Raw genomic sequence first — 27,814 nt, 5'->3', positions numbered from 1 at the left:
CTGCAGCTCATATTTTGAAAAAGACAGGCCGTGGGAAACATTACAACTCCAATTCAGGCCCAGCTGCATATGGCTACTTATAAATTTTTATACTTTCAAGCCCAGTTTGATGTTCTGATTACATTTTCAGCCTATCATGGTTTGGGACCTGCATACCTTAAAAGGAGCACCTCCTTCCATATGTTTATTTTCACTTAACAAAATTTATATATCCATTCTTTTTTTAAGAAAAGCTCTCAAGTGGTTTGCAAAAATGTAAAATGTAACTTCTACAGGTCTGGATAGGCTTGCCGGCACAAAAGTGTTTTAAGCAGAAGCCGGAACGAATATGACGAAACTGCCACAGGAGGCAATTGGCAAAACCCTAAAACTAATGATTTTTAATTTGTGGGGGAATGAATGGATTTTAACTGAACAGCACCCGAGGTGTATATGTGTGTTCTTGGGGTGTTTGTGAAGTTCATTGCATATAAATAAACACCCCATATGCTAATGCTATGGTTTTGTGTGTTTCAAATTCATTCCATCATTCAGCAGTTTAAACCTGTGTTAACAAGAGACAAAGATGCATCTTGTATTGCATATGGAAAGAGCTCTTACCGCTTTAGCTCAAGATTAGCTTGCCCACAGTTTCCCCTCCCTGCCTCTGGACAGCTGTTATGAAACCAAGGAACACTTCGATTGTGCATTTTGTGGCTACACTGTTCATTAACCTTGCAATTTTTAGTGCTTAGTGCTTTTCAACTGCTTCTGTATATTTTGACCATGACGTTTTGGAATCTGATTTGAGGCCACCTCATTCTCCTTCAGGAGACTGATATATTCAGGGTAGCATCTACCGTACCTTGCAGAAGAAACCAAGAACAGAATAACTTACCCATAAAAGAAAGGACAATATTTGTTTCTGTCTAAATATAGGATTTGGGGTGCAGGAAATACATTTGCCCAGCATTTGAACATAGGAGTGGGGAACAAACTAGCTGGGGTTAGTATCCTGGGAACACTTAGTTGGGAATTTGACCTGTTGAACACAGTGGGGATTCCAAGTAAAGAGGCATAATATTGTGCTGCAAATTGGTACCTTGCCATAATATTTGTTCTAGGTGACCACTCCTTGTTGTGCTTATCTTGAAAAAATGTTTCATAGATGTTGATGAAAGAGAAGGAGAATTTCTACTGCACCTTTTAAGAACTCTTCAAGGGGTTATGCCTTGGTCTTCTGCACTATGTTAGTTGTACAGTTGTACCTTGGAAGTCGAATGCAAGCCGTTCCAGAAGTCTGTTCGACTTCCAAAATGTTCGAAAACCAAAGTACGGCTTCTGATAGGCTGCAGGAAACAGGCATGTATGGATTTGCAATGTTTGGGAGCCAAAACGTTCCGGAACTACCGTATTTTTTGCCCTATAGGACGCACTTATTCCCCTCCAAAAATGAAGGGGAAATGTGGGTGCGTCCTATGGGCCGAATACAGGCTTCAGGAAGCTCTCGCTCTCCAGGCTTCAGGAAACTCTGCTCAACCCTCCAGAGCCCAGCGCCAAGCCAATTCGGGCTCCGGAGGGTTGCGCAGAGCTGCCTGCCCTCCCGGGGTCCGTACAGCTCTGCGCGACCCTCGGGAGCCCGGCGCCAAGCCGCACCGGGCTCCGGAGGGTTGCGCAGAGCTGCCTGCATTCCGAAGCCTCGGGCGCGCTGAAGAGCGCGCCTGGGCTTCGCACAGCTGTCCGCAAGCCTGGGGAGACCGGCACGGCTCCCTAGGCTTGCGGATAGCAGGCTGTTCTGGGGGCTGGGGTCGGGGGAAGCCTGAGCTTCCCCCGCGCCAGCCCCGTGCCTGGGGGGGGAAATAATTTTTTTCTTTATTCCCCCCCCCCAAATTAGGTGCCTCCTATGGTGCGAAAAATACGGTAAGCTGTTCGACTTCCAAGGTATGACTGTACTCTTGTACTATTCCAGAGCAATGGAGCAACTATCGTCAGAAGTACTTTCAACGTTTGTGCAAGGGGAGCATGTTGTTAGGATATCGTTCCGTTCCACCTTAAAAGGGAACAGGCATGACTGTTACGTGTCACATGCCTGTTTACTTCCAGCAAGTCTGCTGGGAACTTCCGTTTGTATATTGCTTTTGCTCTTAGCTGTTTTGCTGGAGACGAAGGGAAGCAGACATGTTTTCCTTTGTTCCTGAACTGTGCTGAATAAATGCCTGTAATTAATGCTTACATCTGCCTCTGTCCGCCACTTCTGCTGTGAGAAGATTTATTCACTCTGCTGATAGAGCGTGCACGGGTCTCTAAACGTATCTGAGGCTTGTGTCGCTGATTGATGCTGTTCCAAGGGAGACCGGTGATCGTCCGGCTGGTGGCTGGTGGCTGGAGCCAGCTGGGAGCCTGCCTGCTGCCCCCGTCTCCCCGGCAGTATCCCAACACATGTAATGCACCCCAGTTCAGGTGAATGGGATGGGATCTGGTCAGACATGTGCTGGTATAGGTGCCATAACTTCTGCAGCACGTTAAGATATCTGGCTGGCACATACCCGCCAATGTGACTCTGCAGGGACACAAGGGAGAAAGGCCTTTACTTGGTACAGATGTAAATGGATCTGGTTGCTATATACGATTAAGCCAGTGTCTTCTGAAAAGCTGCGGGTTATGTCTGCACAAACACTGCCAACTCCTCTAAGATACGTCAGCTGGGCAGAGTTAAAATTCAAGTCCCAACAAGAGTATCACAGCACACATCAAGAGGAATCACCCTCTTGTCTTCCATTGGATTCGATTGGCAGGATTAAAAATCAGGGAGAGGCTGAACTTTTATCTATTGGTTACATCAGCTCTAGAGAGTATTGCTGCGGTGCGATAGTAAACATTGTCTGAGAAAATCTGCCAAGAAAGGAGGTGAACAGGCATGATGCAATGGCAATCGGGTGGTGGTAGTGATAAATGCAAGGTTATGGAAGGCTTTGACAAACTGCTATCTAGCAAAAGGCACATTAAAAGCTGGAGTTGCTATGTGGTTTCACACCGATCCAATTTAGTCCAGGGTTCTGGGCTCTCACGCTGGCCTGTGACTATTGCTCCGTTATGAGCTGGCACCAATACTAACATAATTGGGTCACAAGTATACAGTGACAATGTCAGCATTAAAAATGCAGCTCTGATTGAACCAGCTCTCTCTTTGATCCAGAAGAGATCTCCATCAACAGAACGGAGGGGAGGGCTCTTTTTGCAATCTTGAACATTGCCAAATGCACCAGTTACTGCCATGAATGGTTCTTCCGTCCTTTGGATGATCCCTCAAGTGTCGCAAGGTGTGATACAAGATGACATTGGCTGATTTGTGGCATTTGTTATTAGGATAAAAGCTAAACGTGAACTAGTATGTCAAGCCACTAAGTGATAGAGCCTAATTATGCAGACCACACTTCCTCCTTGGAAGCCTGCACATGCCCAGGTCATAGAACTTGTTTGCTACCAGCTTTGGGTCGAGTTATAGCAAAAGAACAGTGACTGTCCACTACACAAAATTATATGAATTAAGAGGATCCAGTCCCATCCTGAAAGAGGTTGACATGAGTTTTTGCCATCTTGCGAAGGGGAGATCTCAAGGACTGCTCATGAAGAGGCAGAAGTAATGATTCCATTTTTTTTAAAAAAGGCTTAATATTAGAGAACAGTTTTCACTTGTGCTCCATAAAGAATGGAGACTGTGAGTTAGTGTGTATATAAAACCAAATTACATCTTAATGCTGAAAGATTGGAAGACTCGTTTTGTCAGAAGTCTTTTTTATGTAAGTGTTTAATTAAGTATTAATTAGGAAGATTAAGGTTTTTTTATGTACGTAAATTTGCTTTTTCTTCTTTTCTTCTTTCTGTATTTTCTTTTTTCCCCTTAATTGTTTTTTCTTTAATTTTCTTTTTGTAGTATGAGATTGTAAATTCTTTGTATAAGTGTGTAAATTAAATTAATAAAGATTATTTAAATAGAAAGAAAGAAAGACAGCTTCTCTGCATCTGTTTCTAGGGAGAACCTCCCAAGTCGCTTCAAATTCAAGGAGTACTGCCCACTAGTGTTCCGAAATCTCCGCGAAAGGTTTGCGATTGACGATCAAGATTATCAGGTATGGAGCATTCAAGCAAGCGGATGAGTCGAAACAAAAGGTTGCAATATGTTGGGAGTGGTTTTTGCAGAGGGTTTTGTTCAGGGGATTGGGGTTTGTTTGCAGGGGGAGGCCAGTGGGGAAGTCCTTGCAGGAGGAAGCTTGCTTCACTGGAAGCAAGACAGGTCCAGCGTGAAGGATGCAGGATGAGGCAAAGTCCAAAGATACTAGTCCCTGGGGCCAAGGTGGGAAGTAGCAGCGTTACTTTTCATGGGGAGGTTCAGGGAGGAGGAGGAGGAGGAGGAGGAGAGCAATAGCTGACCGTGCAAGCAATGGAAAGGAAATCCTGCAGCGCTGTAGCAAATTCAGAAGTGGTGAGCCCCTTTATGATAAGCACAGCCACGCCTCTTCTGAGATTATACAACTTTCTAATATTGTACAATAATTGTAAAGGGACCCCTGACCATTAGGTCCAGTCGTGGCTGACTCTGGGGTTGCGGCGCTCATCTCGCTTTACTGGCCAAGGGAGCCGACGTACAGCTTCCGGGTCATGTGGCCAGCACGACTAAGCCTCTTCTGGCAAACCAGAGCAGCACACGGAGACGCCGTTTACCTTCCCGCCGGAGCAGTACCTACCGTATTTTTCGCTCTATAGGATGCACTTTTTCCCCTCCAAAAATTAAGGGGAAATGTGTGTGCGTCCTATAGAGCGAATGCAGGCTGCGCAGCTGAGCCCAAAGCCAGAACAGGGAGACGGAGCGCTGCGCAGCGCTCCGTCTCACTGTTCTAGCTTGTGGACGGCTGCGCAAAGCCTCCGCAGGGCAGCGGGGTGCCTTCAGCTCGCTGTCCTGCGGAGGCTACAAAGGCTGTACGAAGGTGGGGGGGAAGGCTGCAGCGCTCCCCCCCCCGCAACCCCACAAGCTCGGGGGGCAGCGGGAAGGCGGCGCACCGCCTCTGCGCTGCTCCCCGACCTGGTCTTTGGGGCTGGCGAGGGGGGAAAGCAGCGCTTCCCCCCCACCAGCCCCAAAGAGCAGGTCAAAAGGAACCCAAATCCTCTGGAGCCCAGCGGGAGGCTTCGGGTGAACGCACCTTGAACGCACAGAACGCACCTTGCTTTAGAGGGGGAGAACAAGAAAAAAAATTTCCCCCTGTTCTCCCCCTCCTATGGTCCGGTGCGTCCTATATAGCGAAAAATACGGCATTTATCTACTTGCACTTTGACGTGCTTTCAAACTGCTAGGTTGGCAGGAGCAGGGACCGAGCAACGGGAGCTCACCCTGTCGCGGGGATTCAAACCGCCGACCTTCTGATCGGCAAGTCCTAGGCTCTGTGGTTTAGACCACAGCGCCACTTGCGTCCCTTCACAATAATCTTACAGTTATACAATAATAGTAATTAAGGACGTGGTGCAGTTCTCCATGTGTTGCCTTTCAGCTAAATCTACTGTATTCTGTGCTCGTACATGGGCAATTGATTTAGAGTACTTATTTCGGAGTGACTCTGTTGTCTGCAACAGAGCTCATACCCTGCTCTCTTGAAATGGAAGCACCTTGTGTTTTCGGTGCCCCTAAATGCTTAGGCTTGGGGCATACAGGGGCTATAAACCTCCCCTTTTGTGCTGTTCGGGTGGCTCTAAGACATTAGAGACGGGGACCCTGCTGCAGAAATGCCAACAGGTCTTTGACCCCGGCCCCGTGACCCTGGACCACTACACCACTAGACACAGTGAAGATGGTGGATGTGCAGCACAGTCCAGAGTGCCAGCCTCTTCCCGGACAGGCTTGTGTTTGAGTGTGTTTTCAGGGGCAAAGGTCTGGTCTAGAAATCGATAGCTGCTCTGGAATGCAATCCTGGTATATAAGCTGTTATGCCAGCTTTGATCGGAAAACAAGAGGTTTCTACACCTGCAGCTGTTTAAAGCAGCTTTGGAAATATACTGAATACCCAGAAGGTGTGTATGTGTGTGTGTGTGTGTGTGTTCATGCATGGTGAGTGAGCTTTCAGTGAAGAAAGGGACATGACGTTTGCAGTCTATGTGCTTCCCTCTGTTCCCCTTTCCACACTCCTCACCCCCAAACCTTAGCTCTGTCAGTCATCAGGGAAAGAAACGTGGAAAGAAAATAGGACTGCTAAAACTAGATCGAGGTAAAATTAGAGAACTGATTCCAATGAGTTAGCTACTTCGATATTTTATTGCTAACCTTTCCCCTTGGCTGAGCAGTTAGAATATTCATAAACATTCCAGCCAGTGGTTAGTGGAGTTTCCTAAGGGGCAGCCATTTTTGCTGGTTCAAAATGCATTCCTCTGATTGGTTACCTTTTAAAGTCAGCAGCAACAAACGAGACAGCAACTCTTGGTTTCAATTGCAAAAAAACAAGTTTAAAAATGGGATGCCAAGGATCTGAAAGAAGAGGGACGTAGTGTTTTGCTTTGTTCACAGTGCTCTATATTAAGGGGAGAGGCTGGCGCTGAAGGTCAGCGGTTCGAATCCCCGCAACGGGGTGAGCGCCCGTTGCTCTGTCCCAGCTCCTGCCAACCTAGCAGTTCGAAAGCACACCAGTGCAAGTAGATAAATAGGTACCGCTCTGACGGGAAGGTAAACAGCGTTTCTGTGCGCTCTGGTTTCCGTCACGGTGTTCTGTTGCACCAGAATCAGTTTAGTCCTGCTGGCCACATGACCTGGAAAGCTGTTTGTGGACAAACGCCGGATCCCTCGGCCTGAAAGTGAGATGAGCACCACAACCCCAAAGGCGCCTTTGACTGGACTTAACCATCCAGGGGTCTTTACCTTTTACCTATATTAAAGTGCAGGCATGCCAACATAATGGAGTTCTGTTGTGCACAAGGCCTGGCACCCTACTGGCATGGCATGGTCTGTTTCTGATGCAGTGTTTAATGTCCTTCTTACTCCTGCATCAAGTGAAGTTGGTCCAACTTTCACAGGGCTGGTCTGAAGAGGCGGCCGGTGCATCTCCTCCTTGTTCTTTTGTTTTCCTCTTTGTAGAATTCCGTGACACGGAGCGCCCCGGTGTACAGTGACAGCCACGGCCGTTGCGGGGTCCGTTTCCTCACCACCTACGACCGGCGGTTTGTCATCAAGGCGGTGTCGAGTGAAGACGTCGCAGAGATGCACAACATCCTCAAGAAGTACCACCAAGTAAGGGAGGTGGAGAGAAAAAGGGTGTCTTAAGCACTAAGCTAGCATGACTGGGAAGCGTTATTTCTGGTGATGCCTGTATTCTGGGTCATTTCTCTGTGGGAGCTTCCTGCCTTCCCAGCACTGGACAAGAAAGCAGTTCTGATTATCTGCTTTGCTAGGCTCCCACAGTAGAGCCAGGTTTTCCTCTTCAGTCCCACTGCAGTCTAAATTGACATTTCTGGTTCTGAATTGAACTAGTTCCTACTCTGGTTTTCCAAAGCACAGTATGCAAGGCTTTCACCATGGAGCCCCATAAGGTTACCAGATTTTTTTCAAAGAATCCAGGGACACTATTATTATTATTATTATTATTATTATTATTATTATTATTGTTTATATACTTCCCTATACTTGAAGGTCTCAGGACGGTTCACAGAATAAATTCAAGATATAAGACCACAAAATACAGTGGTACCTCGGGTTACATTTTCTTCAGGTTACATACACTTCAGGTTACAGACTCCGCTAACCCAGAAATAGTACCTTGGGTTAAGAACTTTGCTTCAGGATGAGAACAGAAATCGTGCTCCGGCAGCAGCGGGAGGCCCCATTAGCTAAAGTGGTGCTTCAGGTTAAGAACAGTTTCATTAGCTAAAGTGGTGCTTCAGGTTAAGAACAGTTTCCCAACTAAAGAATTATGGTAAGAAAAATTGATGGATTATGCAGAACTGGCAAAATTGACTCATAAGCTACGGGACAAGGATAACTGTGACTTTAAGGATGAATGGGAACCTTTCACAAAGTATTTGAAGAGGCAACAAAGTGAACTGGACTCCTTGGCAGGTTTTGAATAAACATCCACAATTTTTTATTTTTTTTACTGATAATAATTAGCTAAACAGTTGGAGGATCTATACAACTCTGTAACATGCAGAAAATAGCATTATAGGAGAAACCAAAGACTGGAACTGCGGGAAGTCGGGGGGTGGGGTGGGGGGTGTGTTTTGGGGGGGAGGGGGGGAGGAAAAATGGGGAGGGAATAAGGATATGTTTTTGGAAAATATGTTTTGTTATAATTTTGAATAAAAAAAATTAAAAAAAGAACAGTTTCAGGTTAAGAACAGACCTCCAGAACAAATTAAGTATGTAACCAGAGGTACCACTGTACATAATAAAAATAAAAACAACAGCCCAATAGCCCCCCCCCAAAAAAAGAGCCACATTTTAAAAGGGCATAGGATGTAGATCAGATCAACCATAGGAAAGGCCTGGTTAAAAGGAACGTTTTTGCCTGGCGCCTACAGGTGTATGATGAAGGTGCCAGGCTACCTTCCCTGGGCATTCCACATTCAGCAGCAACTGGAGGGCCACAGTCTCGCCATCTCTGCCACAGGAAATCACAGCCAATACAATGCCGCAGGTCTCACTCTCCCATAACTCCTTGCAAGCCTTTGCTCACTGCTCTCTAAACATATATTGGGAGCAGCCACCACAGAAACCCAAATCTGTACTGGAGGATGTATACCTGAGTGTACGACAGTTCCAGGAGGAGAAATCATTAATAATAATCATCATCACTTATCTATAACAACAACAGCTCCTCTGGGCAACTCCCAACAGAATATTAAAAACATGATAAAACACCAAACATTAAAAACTTCCCTAAACAGGGCTGCCTTCAGATGTCTTCTAAAAGTCAGATAGTTGTTTCATTGACATCTGATGGGAGGGCGTTCCACAGGGCGGGCGCCACTACCGAGAAGGCCCTCTGCCTGGTTCCCTCTAACCTCAATTCTTGCAATGAGGGAACAGCCAGAAGGCCTCGGAGCTGGACCTCAGTGTCCGGGCTGCACAATGGGGGTGGCGATGCTCCTTCAGGTATACTGGGCCGAGGCCGTTTAGGGCTTTAAAGGTCAGCACCAACACTTTGAATTGTGCTCGGAAATGTACTGGGAGCCAATGTAGGTCTTTCAGGACCGGTGTTATATGGTCTCGGCGGCCACTCCCAGTCTAGCTGCTGCATTCTGGATAATTGCAGTTTCCGGGTCACCTTCAAAGGTTTCTTTTATCTAAAAAGAAAGAATCCTTTCGGGTTCCAAACTCTTCTTGTGAAATGTTTACCTTTTTTTGTATGTTTAAGTGTCTCAAATACACTTGCAAGATTTGAAGCTGTCCTGTCCCTTTTGATCAAGCTGTGCTGAAATTCTGATTCTGACGGACTTCTTGTTCTTGTTTTCTCCTCGCCTCCTCTCATCTTTAGTTCATTGTGGAATGTCATGGGAATACACTTCTCCCCCAGTTCCTTGGTATGTACAGGCTCACTGTAGACGGCGTGGAAACATACATGGTGGTCACCAGGAACGTGTTCAGCCATCGGCTGACAGTGCATCGGAAATACGATCTCAAGGTGAGGGACGTTATAACACAAGCCATCTTGCGTGGAGCCACATTCTGCGCATCTGACTGGCCATCGTGAAAACAGGATGTTTGGCCAAATGAGCCGCTGGCCTTATCCAGTATGCTGTTATTACATTTTATTACATTCCAACTTCTTTCCTGTAGTGGACAGTCTGACAGTTTTCTTCCTGAGGAGATGGACATTGGAGGTGTTTTAATTATTTTACTGTATACCACGTGAGAGAGAGAGAGCATAGTTAAAAATGCTCAAATGAACAAACTGGGTGGGGAAGAGGGGGAAAGATGATTTCAGATATGTCACAGATTACCCGCTTGCATGTGGATCCCGTCTCTCGTCATGGGAGAGTGGTATCCTGAGAATCTCAGCTTTCGAGCGTTTGGCTGTAGGGTAAAGGTAAAGGGACCCCTGACCATTAGGTCCAGTCGTGGCCGACTCTGGGATTGCAGTGCTCATCTCGCTTTACTGGCCGAGGGAGCCGGCATACAGCTTCCGGGTCATGTGGCCAGCATAACTAAGCCGCTTCTGGTGAACCAGAGCAGCGCACGGAAACGCCATTTACCTTCCCACCGGAGTGGTACCTATTTATCTACTTGCACTTTGATGTGCTTTCGAACTGCTAGGTTGGCAGGAGCAGGGACCGAGCAACGGGAGCTCACCCCGTAGCGGGGATTCGAACTGCCAGCCTTCTGATCGGCAAGCCCTAGGCTCTGTGGTTTAACCCACAGCGCCACCCGCGTCCCTTTTAGCTGTAGGGTGGTTTTGTACAATTGCATCTAGTGTGCCAGAAGTCCTTTTCAGACACCGCATGGTAGAGTTTAGGCTTGTGAGATGTTATTGGAGACCACTTGAGGGAACCGGATATTAACACTGCAGTGTTATTGTGCTCTGGCTTTCTTAGGGATTTCTACATTAGTCTTCTGGGGCCCCTCTAGGCAGTGTGAAAGAGTCTCCTGACCGATGCATAGAATATCTGCCTGCATAGAACTGCTACACATGTTATGCACGTGGTAGCCGGAAGTTAAATATTTGTGTACTAAGTTCCTGCACTTGTGTGTCACGTGCGCAACCGTATTTCACATAGGCTCCCCCAACTTTTAAGCAATCTTAAAATCTGAATTTTCATCCCACTGGTTGCATAAAATGGGTTTGCTTTTTTGTTGTTAATACTGTGAATTTGGTTTTAAGTCTCTCTGTCTCTCACTGCTGGAAATCTTCAGAAAGGCTCTCGGTTATCTAAGGTTCAACACTGGGGGCTATTTTTTCTTTAAATACTAAGTTTATTGGCTCTAAAATATGTCTCCGCCCCTTTTCTTTCCAGGGTTCAACGGTAGCAAGGGAAGCCAGTGACAAGGAAAAGGTAAGAGCAACAGTCAGGGAAGGCATTCTGAATAAATCTACAAATTTCACTGCCGTGGCTATAATTCTGGTAGGCTTAGAGGAAAGGGGGTGCAGTTCCCCCTTAGCTTTAGAAGTGTGCTGGGCGTTGGAGAGGTGGCTGAATAAGCAATATAGCTGCATCTCCCCATTTAACTCATAACTTTTGATTGCCAATGTTAGAGAGAGCAGGGAGCAAACAGCCTCTCTTGAAGTTTCATTCTGTTGATTTTAAATAAAAGAGTGAATCAGAGGGAAAGACAGAAATGGGTGCAGCAGAGAGAGAAAGAAGGGGAAAGGGGTATAGCAGAGAGAAATGGATGAGAGGGAGGGACAGGATGCTCCCATCTTCGGCTGTGGTCCCATCCACTGTTAGCATGTGGTCCCTGCTGGATTGCTCCCAAGGGTATGCCGCCCTCAACTGGAAAAATAAAAGTGGCTTACCCTTGCATTAATCACCAGACCAGCCAACTAATATTTCGGCTCATTTAATAAGCGAGAACCCCTTTTGATGGGTGACAGAGAAAAGGGCACCCTAGTTTGGTTATCAGGGCTGTTTCCTGGTAATCGTGGTTGCTGGATATATGTGGACTGTGCAGCTGGTACGCTTCTAGAAAGTTGCTCCTCCCCAAACCAGAGGATCTGATTCAGTTTGGCTGGACTTGAGAGACTCGTTTGAGCCATAAGATTGGGCAGGGAGCAGGGGGGAGTAAGTGAATAAGTACGGTCAGGTGGAGATCTCCAATGACTGGATAGTCCAATGGGCAGCTGGTTGCCTAGCCTGCCTGTCCAGGCCTTTCAGACTCTGTGTGTGTGTGTGTGTGTGTGTGTGTGTGTGTGTGTGTGTATCTCAGCCAGGATTATTCTTCTTTGTAATTATAAGCAAACATAATTCCTATGTCTTCCCTTCCACCTCCCAAATTATGCTAGATATATGTTTGTCTCCAGTGAGCGGGGGTGTGTGTGTGTCTTAAACGGCTTCCTTCATGTTAGAAACGAGAATCTTATCAAATGCCTGAAATGATTTCTTCTTTTAATGCAATGTTTTATTTTTCCATTTGGTTATTTAAGAAGTATTTTAATTCTCCCCCTCATTCTGTCCTGTTTTTTGTACTAATCCGGAAAAGCCAGATGGCTTTTCTCCTATTTTAGGGATTGCCAGTTGATTAGATATTCAGATTACCGAATATTTTTAACCTGACGGGAGTATAAACCTTTCAGACTGTGCATCAGAGCCCTAAACAGTCGTACCAAAAATGTCTTTTGGGACCGGCCTTTTCTGCTGTAGGGGGGTGCTCACACCCATCATATTGGTGGTACGTCCAAAAGAACGCTTAAGAATCGACCAGTGTCTTTTGGGATTTCGATTCTCAGTTGGTTTTTGAAAATCAAACTTTTGTGATTGCAGGTTATTGAAAATGGCATTTAACCCTGCCAAATAAGCAGTTGCCCCAGAAGATCACGAGCAGTGCAGTGCGGAGAAGTCTTTTCACTCACACATAAGGAAGTTGCGGAAGGAATAAAATTGCCCATTTGGCTATAGTTGTTAGCGTACCTGCTGACTTTTGAAAAATGCAGAAGAGGAAGGTCTAGGCTTCCGCTCATGAACTTCAGGCCCTCGTTACCGCTAGTACTTGAGCCCACGGTAGATACAATATTCATGTTTGATGAATATTGGTGATGAAGACTCAGATGAAGAGATATATGTGAGTAAGAGAGTCAAATGGGTCATATTCCTAAATCTGTACTAAGAGCAGTTAAAGGTAAAGGTAAAGGGACCCCTGACCATTAGGTCCAGTCGCGGGCGACTCTGGGGTTGCGGCGCTCATCTCGCTTTATTAGCCGAGGGAGCCGGCGTACAGCTTCCGGGTCATGTGGCCAGCATGACTAAGCCGCTTCTGGCGACCCAGAGCAGCGCACGGAAACGCCGCTTACCTTCCCGCCGGAGTGGTACCTATTTATCTACTTGCACTTTGACGTGCTTTCGAACTGCTAGGTTGGCAGGAGCAGGGAACGAGCAACGGGAGCTCACACCGTCACGGGGATTCGAACTGCTGACCTTCTGATCAGCAAGTCCTAGGTTCTGTGGTTTAACCCACAGCGCCACCTGCGTTAAGAGCAGTTAAGATGCTACATATAAGGCCGTAGGATTTTGATATTCTGCTTTGTGCAGATTTTGACCTAAGAATTCTGAACAGCTGAGCCCTTTTAGCTGTTCCTAATATCTGATTGCCAGGCGCCTAGACAGATAACTCTGGGAAACTCCCAACCAGAACATGTTCCCTTTTTCCTTGTCTCCAGAATCGGCTGATCCAAGAGCTTGTCCCTAAACAGGAAAGTTCTATTTCTGGCTAGCATTGTTGACAGCCAGCAATAAGAGTTTTGTAGACAGGTCGCTTTGACCCGTCCGCAAGGCTACACTGTCATTCTTGAGATGGGTAAGAAAAAACTGCACCCAGGACTCGTGTACTGTAAGTGTGGCAGCACTGCAGCTTTTTATGGTCCCAACAAACCAGAGGAAACCAAAATTTCCCCAGGGTTGGAAAAGTCACCCTGCAGCCTCAGAAGACATCACAGCCCTTGGTGCCTTTCAGTCTGCTGCCAGAAGAGTTGTGCCATGTGTGTCAGAGAGAGGATTGTTCTGGGTGTTTGAGCTTTCGCCCCCAGTAGCTCCTGGGCCAATAATTCCCGTTGTATATTTCATCCCCTCCCTAAACGCTTCCAGCGTCGAATTTGCCTTTCCCATCACCTCAGAGAGCTGACATTTTTCAGTGAGCATCCTGTTATGACCAAGGCCTCTTTCCTGGATAGATGTGACCTCTTTGGATCTCATCCAGCCTCGACGTGAAATTGAGGGATATATATATATATATTTTGCACTTATTCCAGCTCCATCTTCTCTCTAGGCCAAGGACCTGCCGACCTTCAAGGACAACGACTTTCTGAATGAAGGCCAAAAGCTCCACGTTGGAGAGGAAAGCAAAAAGAACTTTTTGGAGAAGTTGAAGCGAGACGTCGAGGTAGGATTTGCTGAGCGAAAATGCGAATGAGCGGAAAATCTTGTCCATAAACCTGGATAGGATAGATGGGAGATCTTTGCCTTTCACCCCTGTAAGTTAGAATGCTTATGGACATGAATTGAAGTACAGTGGTACCTCGGGTTAAGTACTTAATTCGTTCTGGAGGTCCGTACTTAACCTGAAACTGTTCTTAACCTGAAGCGTCACTTTAGCTAATGGGGCCTCCTCCTGCTGCTGCTGCACCACCAGAGCACAGTTTCTGTTCTCATCCTAAAGCAAAGTTCTTAACCTGAAGCACTATTTCTGGGTTAGCGGAGTCTGTAACCTGAAGCGTATGTAACCTGAAGTGTATGTAACCCGAGATACCACTGTACCGTATATACTTCAGTATAAGCCAACTTTTCCATCACATTTTTTATGCTGAAAAAGCCCCCCCTCGGCTTATACTCGAGTGAGGCAGGCGGCGGAGGGACGAGCAGCCCAAAAGGAGCCCTTTCAGGTTGCTTGTTCTTCCTCCGCCGCTGCCGCCACCACCAGGTTTGTGGCGTGCTGAACCGGCTTATACTTGAGTCAATAAGTTTTCCCAGGTTTTTGTGCTAAAATTAGGTGCCTCGGCTTATATTCGGGTCAGCTTATACTCGAGTATATATGGTATGTTTGAATTAGAGCTTTGAGTGAGGCCAGAGTGCCCACTCACACAGGGTTTCATTCGCTCTGTCTTCCCAAGCGTTTGGTGCTGAGGCTCAGAGGTGGACAAGTGCCTTCGGCTGGTGATTAATTGTCTGACAGCAGGATGAATGAAAGCCAATAGTCAGGAGTGCAGACGGTAGATGCAGTGGTCTCCCACAAGGACAAATTGCCCGGGCTGGACAAAGGCAGGAGTTTTGTATCAGCCAGTCAGTGGCACTGGATTGGTTATCTGGTGTCACCTGACTTCCCAGACATAAGAGGATTGTGGGCTGTTGTGCGACTGTTCCAGCCAGAACCGTGTGTGCAGTCCTGCCCAGGTGTCAACAAGAACTCTGTTTTTGATGCACCAGTTTGATCTTGGCACCTCCCGAGGGCATGATTCTCTGCCTCTTTCCTGTCAGCCTCCTCTGGGTTCAAATAACCGCCCTTCCTCTGCGCTCCCGGTAGGATTCGGCCAACACAAAAAAGCAGCACAATCGCCTGACCTCATAGAGGTGAAGCCCAGCCTATATATATAGGGAGCGCAGAGGAAGGGCAGTTATTTGAACCCAGAGGAGGCTGACAGAAAAGAGGCAGAGAATCATGCCCTCAGGAGCTGCCAGGATCAAACCGGTGCGTCAAAAACAGAGTTCTTGTTGCCACCTGGTCAGGACTGCACACGGTTCTGGCTGGAACAGTCGCACAACAGCCCACAATCCATATCTATCCATCTATCTATCTATCTATCTATCTATCTATCTATTTATCTATCTATCTATCATCTATCTATCTATCTATCTATCTATCTATCTATCTATATCTTCTGTGTATATATATGGTGAACGTAGTGTTCCTCCAGTCTTAATTCCAGAATAAAGTTTGCCTTTGTCATTTGCTGGTATGGAGAATGGGGGCTTTTGGAGCAAAAGGGTGAATTTGGTGGATACGTTCTGAATTGATTCTAGAGAGCGAAAACAGGACAGAAGGAAGGATTAGGAAGAACAGAAAGGTACAGGAGTATGCAGGAGTCCAGGGTAAGAGATCTAGAGTCTTGAAGCTGATGCAGGGAGTTTGAAAAGGATCATAGCTTGAGATCAGAGCAGCCGGAGACAGAGCGAGAGAGAGAGAGAATGTCTTTCTGTTGGCTTCCAGTTTCTCGCTCAGCTGAAGATCATGGATTACAGTTTGCTGGTGGGGATTCACGACGTGGACCGTGCTGAGCAAGAGGAGATGGAAGTTGAGGACCGGGCAGAAGACGAAGAATGCGAGAACGACGGCATTGGTGGAAACCCCATTGGCTCTTATGGAACCCCGCCTGACAGTCCCGGCAACCTTCTCAACTTCCCCCGGTTTTTTGGGCCTGGGGAGTTTGATCCCTCCGTGGATGTCTACGCTATGAAAAGCCATGAAAGTGAGTGTTTGGTTTGGTGTGGGTGAATAGGGTGGAAAGGAGGAGATGGGAAGCCCAGTCTAAAGTCCTGTGGATGGAAGCCAGAGTGTTGTGTTGATAGGTTCCCGGACCACAGGCATTTTGCAACAAAATTATATCTGAAGTATATCTGAAGGAGCGTCTCCACCCCCATCGTTCTACCCGGACACTGAGGTCCAGCGCCGAGGGCCTTCTGGCGGTTCCCTCACTGTGAGAAGCCAAGTTACAGGGAACCAGGCAGAGGGCCTTCTCGGTAGTGGCGCCCTCCCTGTGGAACGCCCTCCCAGCAGATGTCAAAGAGAACAACAACTACCAGACTTTTAGAAGACATCTGAAGGCAGCCCTGTTTAGGGAAGCTTTTAATGTTTGATGTATTACAGTATTTTAATATTTTTTGGGAAGCTGCCCAGAGTGGCTGGGGAAGCCCAGCCAGATGGGTGGGGTATAAATAATAAATTATTATTATTATTTATTATTAAAATTGTGGCTGGCTAGTTGAATGAAATGAAAATAATCTGAAATACCTCTCCCGGTGTTTCTCAAACTTGGGTCCCCAGCTGTTGTTGGACTACAACTCCCATCATCCCTGATCACTGGTCCTGCCAGCTAGGGATGATGGGAGTTGTAGTCCAACAACAGCTGGGGATCCAAGTATGAGAAGCACCTCTCTTGGGTGTCCCAAGACCCTTGTCTCCCTGAACCACCATCACCCAACCACCAAAGCTCCCTTGCCTGCCTACTCTTTCCATCCCAATGCATGACAGCTTGCACCAAACCTTAGCTGTGTACACATTGCCCTCTTAAAACATAGTGTGATAATTTTGGACTCACATTTTGGACTCACAGCTGTCCATGGAGGCGCAGGTGAATTCTGTGTCCAGGGCAGCTGTTTACCAGCTCCACCTGGTACGCAGGCTGAGACCCTACCTGTCCACAGACTGTCTCGCCAGAGTGGTGCATGCTCTAGTTATCTCAGGCTTGGACTACTGCAATGCGCTCTACTTGGGGCTACCTTTGAAGGTGACCCGGAAACTACAACTAATCCAGAATGTGGCAGCTAGACTGGTGACTGGGGGCAGCCGCTGAGACCACATAACACAGGTCTTGAAAGACCTACATTGGCTCCCAGTACATTTCCAAGCACAATTCAAAGTGTTGGTTTTGACCTTTGAAGCCCTAAACGGCATCGGCCCACTAGACCTGAAGGAGTGTCTCCACCCCCATCGTTCTGCCCGGACGCTGAGGTCCAGCGCCTTCTGGCGGTTCCCTCACTGCGAGAAGCAAAGCTACAGGGAACCAGGCAGAGGGCCTTCTTGGTAGTGGTGCCCGCCCTGTGGAACGCCCTCCCATCAGATGTCAAAGAGATAAACAACTACCTGACATTCAGAAGACGTCTTAAGGCAGCCCTGTTCAGGGAAGTTTTTGATGTATGACATATTAGTGTATTTTTGGTCTTTGTGGAAGCCGCCCAGAGTGGCTGGGGAAACCCAGCCAGATGGGCTGCGTACAAATAATAAATACTACTACTACTACTAATTATTATTATTATTATTATTATTATTTCCCCCGTTGCATTTCATGTCACATTTGCACATCATTGTACGCATCAGTACAGTTTGACGCATTTCCAAGTTGTCTGCTGTCTGTCCACACCAGTGGGGAGAGAGAACGCATGGATGCCTTCCTGTGGAACATGTGTGCAAATCTGATTCAAACTGGTTCCAAGGGGAAATGCATCAGAATATAGTATTTCGCAGAAATCTACAGGATAGATATGGATTGTGGCTAACATCATCATCATCATAATAATTTATTATTATTTGTACCCCTCCCATCTGGTTGGGTTTCCCCAGCCACTCTGGGCAGCTCCAAACAGAATATTAAAAATACGACAAAACATCAAACATTAAACACTTCCCTAAACAGGGCTGCCTTCAGATGTCTTCTAAAAGTCAGATTGTTGTTTATTTCCTTGACATCTGACGGGAAGGCGTTCCACAAGGCGGGAACCACTACCAAGAAGGCCCTCTGCCTGGTTCCCTGCAACCTCACTTCTTGCAATGAGGGAACCGCCAGAAGGCCCTCGGAGCTGGACTTCAGTGTTTGGGCTGAACGATGGGGGTGGAGATGCTCCTTCAGGTATACTGGGCCAAGGCCATTTATGGCTTTAAAGGTCAGCACCAGCACTTTGAATTGTGCTCAGAAACGTATTGGGAGCCAATGTAGGTCTTTTAGGACCAGTGTTATATGGTCTCGGCGGCTGCTCCCAGTCACCAGTCTAGCTGCCGCATTCTGGATTAGTTGTAGTTTCAGAGTCACCTTCAAAGATAGCCCCACGTAGAGCATGTTGCAGAAGTTCAAGCAGGAGATAACCAGAGCATGCAGCACTCTGGCCAGACAGTGCGCAGGCAGGTAAGGTCTCAGCCGGCATACCATAATGTGTACATATCTTCACAAACCAGTGATGGGAGTGCACTGGATAGGAAGCAAATCTTATATGTGTGTGTGTACACAGCCCTGACTTTCCCCAGCAATGTGCAATCACAGCGGAGAGCATTGGGTCTGTTTTTGGGCACACTTGCAGTGCCCATGGATCATTCGTAAGGCCCAGCAGGTCTGGCCAGTGTCCAGCATAAACCAGACTGTGGCCCAGAATCCTTTGAAATGCACACAGGTTTCTGTTTGTTATGGGTTCCCTAAAAGTTGGCAAATTGCTAATCTTAATAACATGAGATTTCCGTGGAGAGATCTCCTGTCTCTTAACAGCTGTTGGTCTCTGCTAGGTGTGTCTGAGCAATAGCTTTTCATTTCCTTATTATTGTGGCCCTTTCTCTTGCTCCACCCCTCCAGTCGAAAGCCAGGGGGGCTAGTGCATTGGCAGTGGGAAGGCCCTTTTCCGGGGGGCGGGGGGGGGAATCAAAACAAAGCAACTGCCAGTCAAGCATCATGAAGCCAATTGGAGAGGCGCTCTGCAGATGCTCAGAGCAGCTGCTGACTTCTGGTCATGCTCCGCCACATTGAGATTGTCAGCAAGATACTACAGTCACCCCCCCATCTGCATCTGTTGGGCTGGAAAGGTGGCCTCAACTCACAGATCTAACCACAAAAACATTTGGCCATACTTGAACTGTGCTTGCTAGCCAAAGAGTAGGCTGCCTGCCCCAAATATGACTCTTTGCCTGATTAACCAGTTTTTCTCTCTCTCTCATTGTAATCAGGTGCCCCTAAAAAGGAGGTCTATTTCATGGCCATTATAGATATCCTCACACCGTATGACACAAAGAAAAAAGCGGCGCACGCTGCCAAAACTGTGAAACACGGGGTAAGACAAAACCATTCCTTTTGCTCGCTCAGAACCTATTGCTGGAAAATTTTGTGGGATGCCATTCTAGTGTTAAAGGGGGGGGCAATTTTTCTCCCGTCTTTATCAATTAAACAAGTTGTGTCTGTCATGTACCGTATTTTTTGCTCTATAAGACTCACTTTTTCCCTCCTAAAAAGTAAGGGGGAATGTGTGTGCGTCTTATGGAGTGAATGCAGGCTGCACAGCTATCCCAGAAGCCAGAACAGCAAGAGGGATTGCTGCTTTCACTGCGCAGCGATCTCTCTTGCATGTTCTGGGTTCTGAGATTCAGAATTTTTTTTTTCTTGTTTTCCTCCACCAAAAACTAGGTGCGTCTTGTGGTCTGGTGCATCTTACAGAGCGAAAAATATGGTAAATTCTACTCAGTATAGAGTAGATTCCAATGTATAGTTAGCAGAGTAACAACTTAAACACGTTGCATTTCATACAGCAGAGCTTTACTGCTACTGATGGCAAAGGAGCAGAATGGTCACAAATCCAATACATTCAGGAGTGGCACTGTCCATAAGAAATCCAGTTGCAGCAGACTTAACTTAAACTTCACAATAACTTGTAATAAGTCTAAACCAGGGGTCATCAACCTAAGGCCCATGGGCCAGAAACAGCCCACGGAGGCCATTTAACCAGCCCATGAGCCGCCCCCAAACTGACTGCTCAGTGAGTCCCCACGTGCTGCGCTAAACCGGCGCGGCACGGGGCCTCTCTTCCGCGGCTCTGGAAATCACTTTTGCACATGCCCAGATGCCAGAAATTGCTTCTGTGCAGACGCAGTTTTTGGCGTCTGGGCATGCATGTGCAGAAGCGATTCCCAGCGTCATGCTGTGCTGTCCGGCCCATGGAGGATCTCCGCAGGAGTGATCCGGCCCATGCCGGCCCCTAGGCTAAACCTTAACGCTGCATACAGAACACCACACCAAAAAGAAAGAAAAACAGAAAGAGAGGAACCCAGGCCTCAAAAATAAAAATGCAAAATAAATAGCAAAACCCAAAGCGCCAAATACAGTGGTACCTTGGTTCTCGAACTTAATCCATTCCGGAAGTCTGTTTGACTTCTGAAATGTTCAAAAACCAAGGCCCGGCTTCTGATTGGTGCAGGCGCCCCGGAAACAATAGCCGACAGCCACATCAGATGTTCGGCTTCCGAAAAACGTTTGAAAACTGGAACACTTCCAGGTTTTCAGTGTTTGGGAACCAAGGCGTTTGAGAACCAAGGTAACACTGTACCTAATTGTGACCTGCTTGCCTAGTCATTCCTACTACGGAGTTTGCCCTTTTCATGTTCAGGGAAGTACCCCCAAGAGTGCTTCCTTCCTTGCCTGGAATTGGCCCTTTTAATCAGGGTATGTGTGGCGTTTGGATTTTTCAAACCACAGGGGTTTCAGAAACATCAAGACTAAATGAGTGACATGTTCAAGAAATGTTTGCTAGCTTTACCACTAACCTTCCTCGTACTGTGGGAGCTGTTGTGCGTGTCTTCTGAGCTCCACCCATATGTCAAGGCTAATCTCTGTAGAGCAGCCTTTCTCAACCTGTGGGTCCCCAGATGTTGTTGAACTACAACTCCCATCACCCCTAGCTAGCAAGGCCAGAGCTCAGGGATGATGGGAGTTGCAGTCCAACAACATCTGGGGACCCACAAGTTGAGAAAGGCTGCCGTAGAGGAAGGGGTTGGCGTACCAGGACCTTGTGGGCAGTGGTTGGGTTCCTGGGGCGATGTGCATGCCCTGCGCCCAGGGGCGGGGCCAGCCGCCTCTGGGGGCGGGGCCAAGCCGGGGCAGGACACTCCGCAAGGCTTTCGAGGAGTCTGCCTGCCTCCTCCCATTCAGCCACCCTACAGCTGAGGCGGAGGCAGCGGGCAGACCCTCTAGGGCAGAGCGGAGCCTGCCGGCACCCAAGCCACCACAGCACTCCCAAGAGAGACGTGTGGCTCGGGCGCACTGCAGGCCCCGCGGTGAGTGCCGTCAAGCATTTTGGCACACCCCCCCGCTCAGTGGTGACACCTGGGGCGGCCTGCCCCCACCACACCCCTCTTCCTCTACCCCTGCTTGTGGGCCTTTCTAGGTGTGCCTATGAGCGCCATCTTGGTGACCCACAGCCTGGGCCCCATCTTCCAGCTGAGCGTTCATTCTCGCTAGTCTCCCGTGGGTATTCCTGCCCAGAGCTCACAGAGGAGGTGATTAGATCGCTTGCCTGCAACTGAACATGTTTGAGGAAGCAAAACTCCAGCTTCTTTCAGTGGGTGATTGATGTGGGTCAGTGGGGGGGGGGAAATTAGGGGTCAGGCGAAAGCAGTCCTCTTCCCCCAGGTCTTTAGCTAATTATACAATTTATGGCCTTTAAATTGTGTATGTGTGGCAGGAGTTACTGTTTTCATTCGTTACAATGTTGTATATTTTTGTGTTTTTATATTACAAGTCGCCCTGCATTCCTCTGATCAAGGGCAGTATAGAAATTAAACAAGCAAGCAAATAAATTGCGAGTCTTCCAGACACTTTTAAAAAATAAAAATAATATTTTATCCCTTTTTTCCATATAGAAAGTTACATTTGTAGTAACAGTTCTATTCCAGTTCCACAAAACTGGTGACTTCCAGCTTCCAAACTCTCAAAGCGAAGCAACGTAGAATTTGCTATTGCACCAACCCTTGCCCGTAAAGAGGGTTTTATTGCTTTAATCTGTTTGTTTTGTTTTCCAGGCCGGAGCAGAGATTTCCACAGTCAATCCAGAGCAGTATTCAAAACGCTTCAACGAATTTATGTCCAATATCCTGACATAGTTGCCTTCCCATCCTTGGCAAAAAAACGCAGAGGGAGAAGACAAAGTGGGGGTGGGTGCAGGATGTGACCTTCCAGAGCAACAGGAACGCACCTCCCTCTGCTGGGGTGTGATGTTCAGTGAATGTGCGATAACCGTGTGACCTAGCAGAAAACTAACTCATAGCTGTAGGCCTCCAAATACTCTGCTTGACCTGGTGGAAAAGTGGAGGTTTCTCTCTCTCTCTTTCTCCCTCTCTCTCTTTCTCTCTCTCTCTCTCTTTGGTTGCGACAAAATCCAAACATAAACCTGAGGAATTCTCTTTGAAGAGTATCACAGTCTCCTGAAGGTCAGGCGCAAATGTGAATAAATAGCAGAAACTCCACAGACATTTGTCCCTTCGATTGGATCTGCTTTTCTTCACTACGAGCGAGAAAAAACAAACCAACCACTTGTTGCTTCTTTCTCTAAGAACTGGATGGGAATAACCGTTTGCCGTTTGGAGGGGAAACTGTTACAGCGATGTGCAAAAGCCATTTTAAGTGAATTGAAACAGAGAACTTTCCCCTTTGGGTTACATTTCCCCATTATTATTATTATTATTATTATTATTTTGCACCAATGTTCATTTCAAAAGAGATGGGGTGGAATACGATGGCAAGTTGGCTGCTTAAAAATTCACGCAAGTCAATGGGAGGAAAGCAGTTACAGAAGAATTCTTACACCGGTCATTCTGGACCACGTCGAAGGCCCTTGGCGAAGAGACTGACTCTGAAGGGGGTGTGGCAACATTAAATCATTCTCCGGACGAGTTGCAAAGACATTTCTTTTGGAGCACCTGGACTCAGTTGCCTCTGTAACATAACTGATGTTCTGGCAGTGTTAAGCCAATCATGGTTCAGCCAACTTTTTAACCCTGGATCCGGTTGCGAATCCCATAAGACGGTGCTTGCCATGAGAAGGCCGCCACTTTTTAAAGCAGCATATTTTGTTGTGAATCAGTGTGTTGGAAATCTGTCTCCCTGGAGTTTTGGGAACAACATGATCCTAGAACGTAGGGAAAGAAACATTATAAATCGATGCAGCTGACTGTTCCGTAACCACTAAGATAGACTGTCTGTGAGCTAGGACAGAACGTTGGAATAATTTGTGCTAGGTCGGTTTTCTTCAAGAAAGCAAACTGTTCTTGCCCCATTTGAATTGCAACTTTCCCCCCCTCTTACGTCTGCAGACAGTAACGTTGGATTGAACAGCCACGCTTGTTGAAACTGCCGAAGATTTGGAATGCAACGCGTTGATTCCATGTTTTAAATCTTATGTGGGGTGGGGAGGGGGGGTTGTTTGTGGGTTGGCTTATTTTTTAAGATGGATATAACCGTTTTTGAGCCGTCACCTTGCAATCAAGACACTTTGCTTACTCTGCCTTGAAACTGTTTCTCACATAGGCCTTTCTTACCCTGAATGTGGTTGTTGGGGAGTTTGTGTCTTGTGCTGTGTAGTATAGTTCTTGATTTGTGGATTCTGTCTTGTTGAGAATGTGGTGAATGTTTTCTTTCCTTCTTTCCCCCTTCCCTTGTAGTATATGCCCCTTCTTCTCTGATGGGATCCCCCCCCCCGCCTCGCCTGATTAAAAAGAAAATTGATTCCACAATTGTAAAGACATAGAAAGTTTTGCAAAACTTGAAAATGGTGGAGTATGCTGTAAATAGATTGAGGTTTCTTAAAAGCCTAAATGAAACCTTTCATTAGGAATAGGATAAGAAAGTCCCTCCTCTTCTCACTTGTGACTTTAATTTATCAGATCAGCTGCAACCGTCTGCTATGTTTTAAGCATCATGGGGCAGATCTACACTTGTCATTTATAATGTTAAAAACGTGTTATTGAAATGTGACACCAGAGGGCACTGCAGAGCAGAACTCCACCGGAAATGGGAAACTGCCATTAAGAATTATAGATTGTTTTATTTATAGAAGATCAGTGTAGATCCAGCCCAGCTGACTACAACTGGTTGTGAATATGTGAGCATACTTTTCAGAGTCGGAATGGGGATGTCGGCAGGTCGGAAATGCTTTGAAAGCTTTGAAAGGGCCCCTTTCTTCTCTAGAAGCATGCGCTCGAAACCCACTGTGAAATAAGAGCCTACAGCCTGGGAAGATTCTCCACTCTTGGATCCATTTCTTGGGCGCTTGCATCTCGACTCTTAAAAGCCATTTCACCCTACTTTCCGCTAGGTTGCCATTAGAAATACGCAAGCATCCGCGCCAAACACTGGTGAAGATATTCCTACCAACGTCTGTCCTTTTTGAAGCTTGGCAGTGCAGTTAGCCCTGGGGGGCGGGGGGCGGGATGGGATACATTTCCTGGTCATGCTGGGACCCGATCCAAAGGCCCCACCTTCCTGTTTCTCACAATTGCCAGCCAAATGCTCCTGGGAAGCCTGGCAGGAGCACAGTAGCCCTCTTTTGCTTGTGTGCCCCAGCAACAGGCACCTGGAAGCTTCCTTCCTCTGATAACCAGAGGCCATATCTAGCCCATCATGGGCTAAATATTCAGTCTATCAAACTCAATCGGTATACGGAAGCAGGCTCCGTCCCGGGAGCTCAAGGCACACTTCTTCTTTTTAAGTACCTGTGGCCCACCCTATCTTTCTCCCCTTCTCTTCCCATTGCATTCCCATTGACCTTCTCTCTTCTGCCCCTGCCCCCCTTGAAAATCCCTTGTTCTCAAACATCTTTGTCAGTTCTGTTCTCATCTAATTTGCTTGAAGCTCCATCCTTCAACACAACCTTGCTAATAATAATAATAATAATAATAATAATAATAATAATAATAATAATTTATTATTTATACCCCTCCCATCTGGCTGGGTTTCGCCAGCCACTCTGGGCAGCTTCCAACAGAACATTAAAATACAAGAACCTATTAAACATTAAAAGCTTCCCTAAACAAGGCTGCCTTCAGGTGTCTTCTAAGAGTCTGGTAGTTGTTTTTCTCTTTGACATCTGGTGGGAGGGTGTTTCACAGGGCGGGTGCCACTACCAAGAAGGCCCTCTGCCTGGTTCCCTGTAACAGTACCACCCCTCTCTCTCTCTCTCTCTCTCTCTCTCTCTCTCTCTCTCTCTTTCTTTCTTTCTCTTTCTCCCAGTCTCCCTTCAGAAGCCAATTCTTTTGGCTTGATAAACCCCTTCATTCTCTTGTAAGGTGAGGAATGTGATCCATGGATATGGGTTGTGTCTGCCCACCTCTCCACTGACAAAAAGCAAAAATCTTTCAGAGAATACACCCTCGGGGGCTGAGACAATCCCCTCCGGTTCATCCCTAGCCCACCTAAAGCCTGAGTAACGTAGTCATTTCCATATCTTGCTAGCCTTACTTTCTCCCTGCAGTCATCCTTTTGATTGTATGCCCTGGGGGGGCAAGCACTGACATTTCTTTTTCCTTTCGAAGCCCATGAGCATTTAAAATAAGCATGTTGCTCCCGTTAGGAGTGAGTGCGGGCAGCCAGTTACTCTTCTAACCATTCAACCAACCCCACTAGTATCTGGGGGCTCCTAAGTGTCGCTCACCTGTAGGCAAAACTGCAAGCCGTTTATTGGATGCTGTTTGGAGACCTAAATATGAGAAGTCTTAGCCCGAAGAGCTCTCCAGGGGGAGGCATGAGCAGGTGCTAGGTGACTTATCCAAGCTTCTCCACTCTGAACCTCTCACTAACGCTCTTTGTCCATCCTGCGCCGACCTCTTTGTTTAGACCGTTTACCTTCACTTCTCCTAAATTCGTTTTCTGCTCCCTGGCTATGAAGCCCGTCTGTTTTTGGCTTCCTGCCAACCCCCAACGCTCTGCCTCTTCTCCCTAAGTGCACCCCATCAGCAAACTTTTCCTCCCGCTCTCGTAGCTGTAGCCTTCTGCTGTGTCCCTCACCCTGTCCAATTTAATCTCCCCTTTTTGTCTCTTCTGCAAGTCCCATTTCAGCAAAGCTGCTCCCCATTCATTCTTGCCCCCAACTACCAAACCGTACCCCAAGTATGACGCCTCTCAGCTCTGCTCCCAACCACTGCATGTAGATGAGGACGTGGTCAGGTCTGCAACACTTCTGCATATTGCACCAGATTAACTATTGGCCATTAATGTGGAGCCTTTGGAGATAATTCCTGGGCTCAGCAGGACGGTTGTGTGGTTCGCCTTGTCTTCTCTCCTGCTAATGTTGGGTTTGATTGTCAGGTCAAGGGCAGTTGGGTTTTCCCTTCCCCACAAAGCCTGCTGAAGGCTCCTTTAGAGCCCTTTACTCTTCCCTTAGATTTGCCTCTCCACAGACCTCCCCTCCAATTTAAGAGATAGAAATCTTGAAAACAGGTGAAACCAGGGCAGGAGACTTGAGAGCTCCATCATTCTGGTCTGATTCTGGCCCACTGCCCATTGCCAATCTTCATCTTCATCTTCTTCCATGCCGGATTAGTATCAAGCATTTCCAAATTCTTCCGATGAATTTTGGAAGTATATTTTGTGAAATAAGCAGAAAAGTGCACAGTTAGTTCTAGAATGGCAGGATATTTATTGTTCATGGCAGAATTTGAGTCACCATAGTGCAGAACTAGATTATTATTTTCCTCCTATGGCACATCAGACGAACCTGGCAATCCAGTAAACATGAATTATGTGTAAAGGATATTCTAATCAAGGCAGTTGCTTCTTTTGGTGCTGTGGAAGTGCCCCCTGCCATCATGACTACGATGTGCTGCTGAATTGCAGCTGAACACTCTTAATTCCCCCCCCCCAAGCTTCTCCCCCACTCCATCAAGAACCTTTTGCTTTCCCTCGGATTTTGGTGACCTCTGGGTTTCCTTTCCCCCCCGAGCACCGACATTAAAACTGTCTGCATCCATAACCATAAGGAGGCCAGTGTCGTGGTGTATTTAAGTTTTGTTGTGTGGGCCAAGGTGACGGCACTGACGATGCAACTTTGCATCCGCATCAAGGGTGCTTAACATTTTCTCTGGAGTCTATTCTGAAACTTTTGCACTTGCCCTGATGTCCTTTTCTAAGTGTGAGCTGTTTCCACGAAGGGCGCAGCTTGCCTGCACAGCCAGTGGGCTGCTGGCTTACTCTTGAACCTAACGGCCACCGGACACTTCTGTTGTTAGTGAGCATTTGAACACCATCTGCGGATTTAGTAGTAGTGATTTATATGGTCATTTCCCCCCAAGATCCTTAAGACAGAGAGAAGTGTGGATAAGTGCAGGGTGGAGCGAAACAACATCTGTTTGCCTGGACAGAACGCCCTTTTCAAAAGCCAGCATCGGCCGTAATCGGTCCAGGCAAGGAATTGTAAACAGCCAGCACTTTCCCCCTGAGCAAGAGAGGTCAGCTGAGAGCCATCTTTTTAATCTCTCACACACATGCACCACAGAAGCAAAGCATTTTCTGGCTCTTGGAGAACACCTTGGTGGTGCTTTCTCAAAAAAGAGAGCAAAAGACAGCCTGAAATTGCAATTTCAGTTGGAAGGATCTCTCTCTGTGTGTGTTAGTTCTGCTCCTGTGAACAGTCTTGCTCTCAAGAT

The 27,814-nt window shown here is 47.1% G+C and overlaps 1 protein-coding gene across 2 annotated transcripts in view; it reads left to right on the top strand.

Annotated features, from left to right (window-relative positions):
• Positions 1–23,908, top strand: part of PIP4K2B (phosphatidylinositol-5-phosphate 4-kinase type 2 beta) — a 30,552-nt gene extending 6,644 nt beyond the window's left edge. For both annotated transcript variants that reach the window (XM_053363103.1, XM_053363104.1), the window contains exons 3-10: positions 4,013–4,109; positions 7,094–7,246; positions 9,489–9,635; positions 10,966–11,004; positions 13,928–14,041; positions 15,863–16,121; positions 19,358–19,461; positions 22,199–23,908. In XM_053363103.1, the coding sequence (XP_053219078.1) occupies positions 4,013–4,109; positions 7,094–7,246; positions 9,489–9,635; positions 10,966–11,004; positions 13,928–14,041; positions 15,863–16,121; positions 19,358–19,461; positions 22,199–22,279 (994 nt within the window). In that variant the 3' untranslated portion in view covers positions 22,280–23,908. The remainder of the gene's footprint in view (positions 1–4,012; positions 4,110–7,093; positions 7,247–9,488; positions 9,636–10,965; positions 11,005–13,927; positions 14,042–15,862; positions 16,122–19,357; positions 19,462–22,198) is intronic.
• Positions 23,909–27,814: the final 3,906 nt, after the last annotated feature.

This window comes from Podarcis raffonei, chromosome 13 (genome assembly GCF_027172205.1).
Source record: "Podarcis raffonei isolate rPodRaf1 chromosome 13, rPodRaf1.pri, whole genome shotgun sequence".
Classification (NCBI taxonomy): domain Eukaryota; kingdom Metazoa; phylum Chordata; class Lepidosauria; order Squamata; family Lacertidae; genus Podarcis; species Podarcis raffonei.
This window is presented reverse-complemented; position numbering and strand designations above follow the sequence as displayed.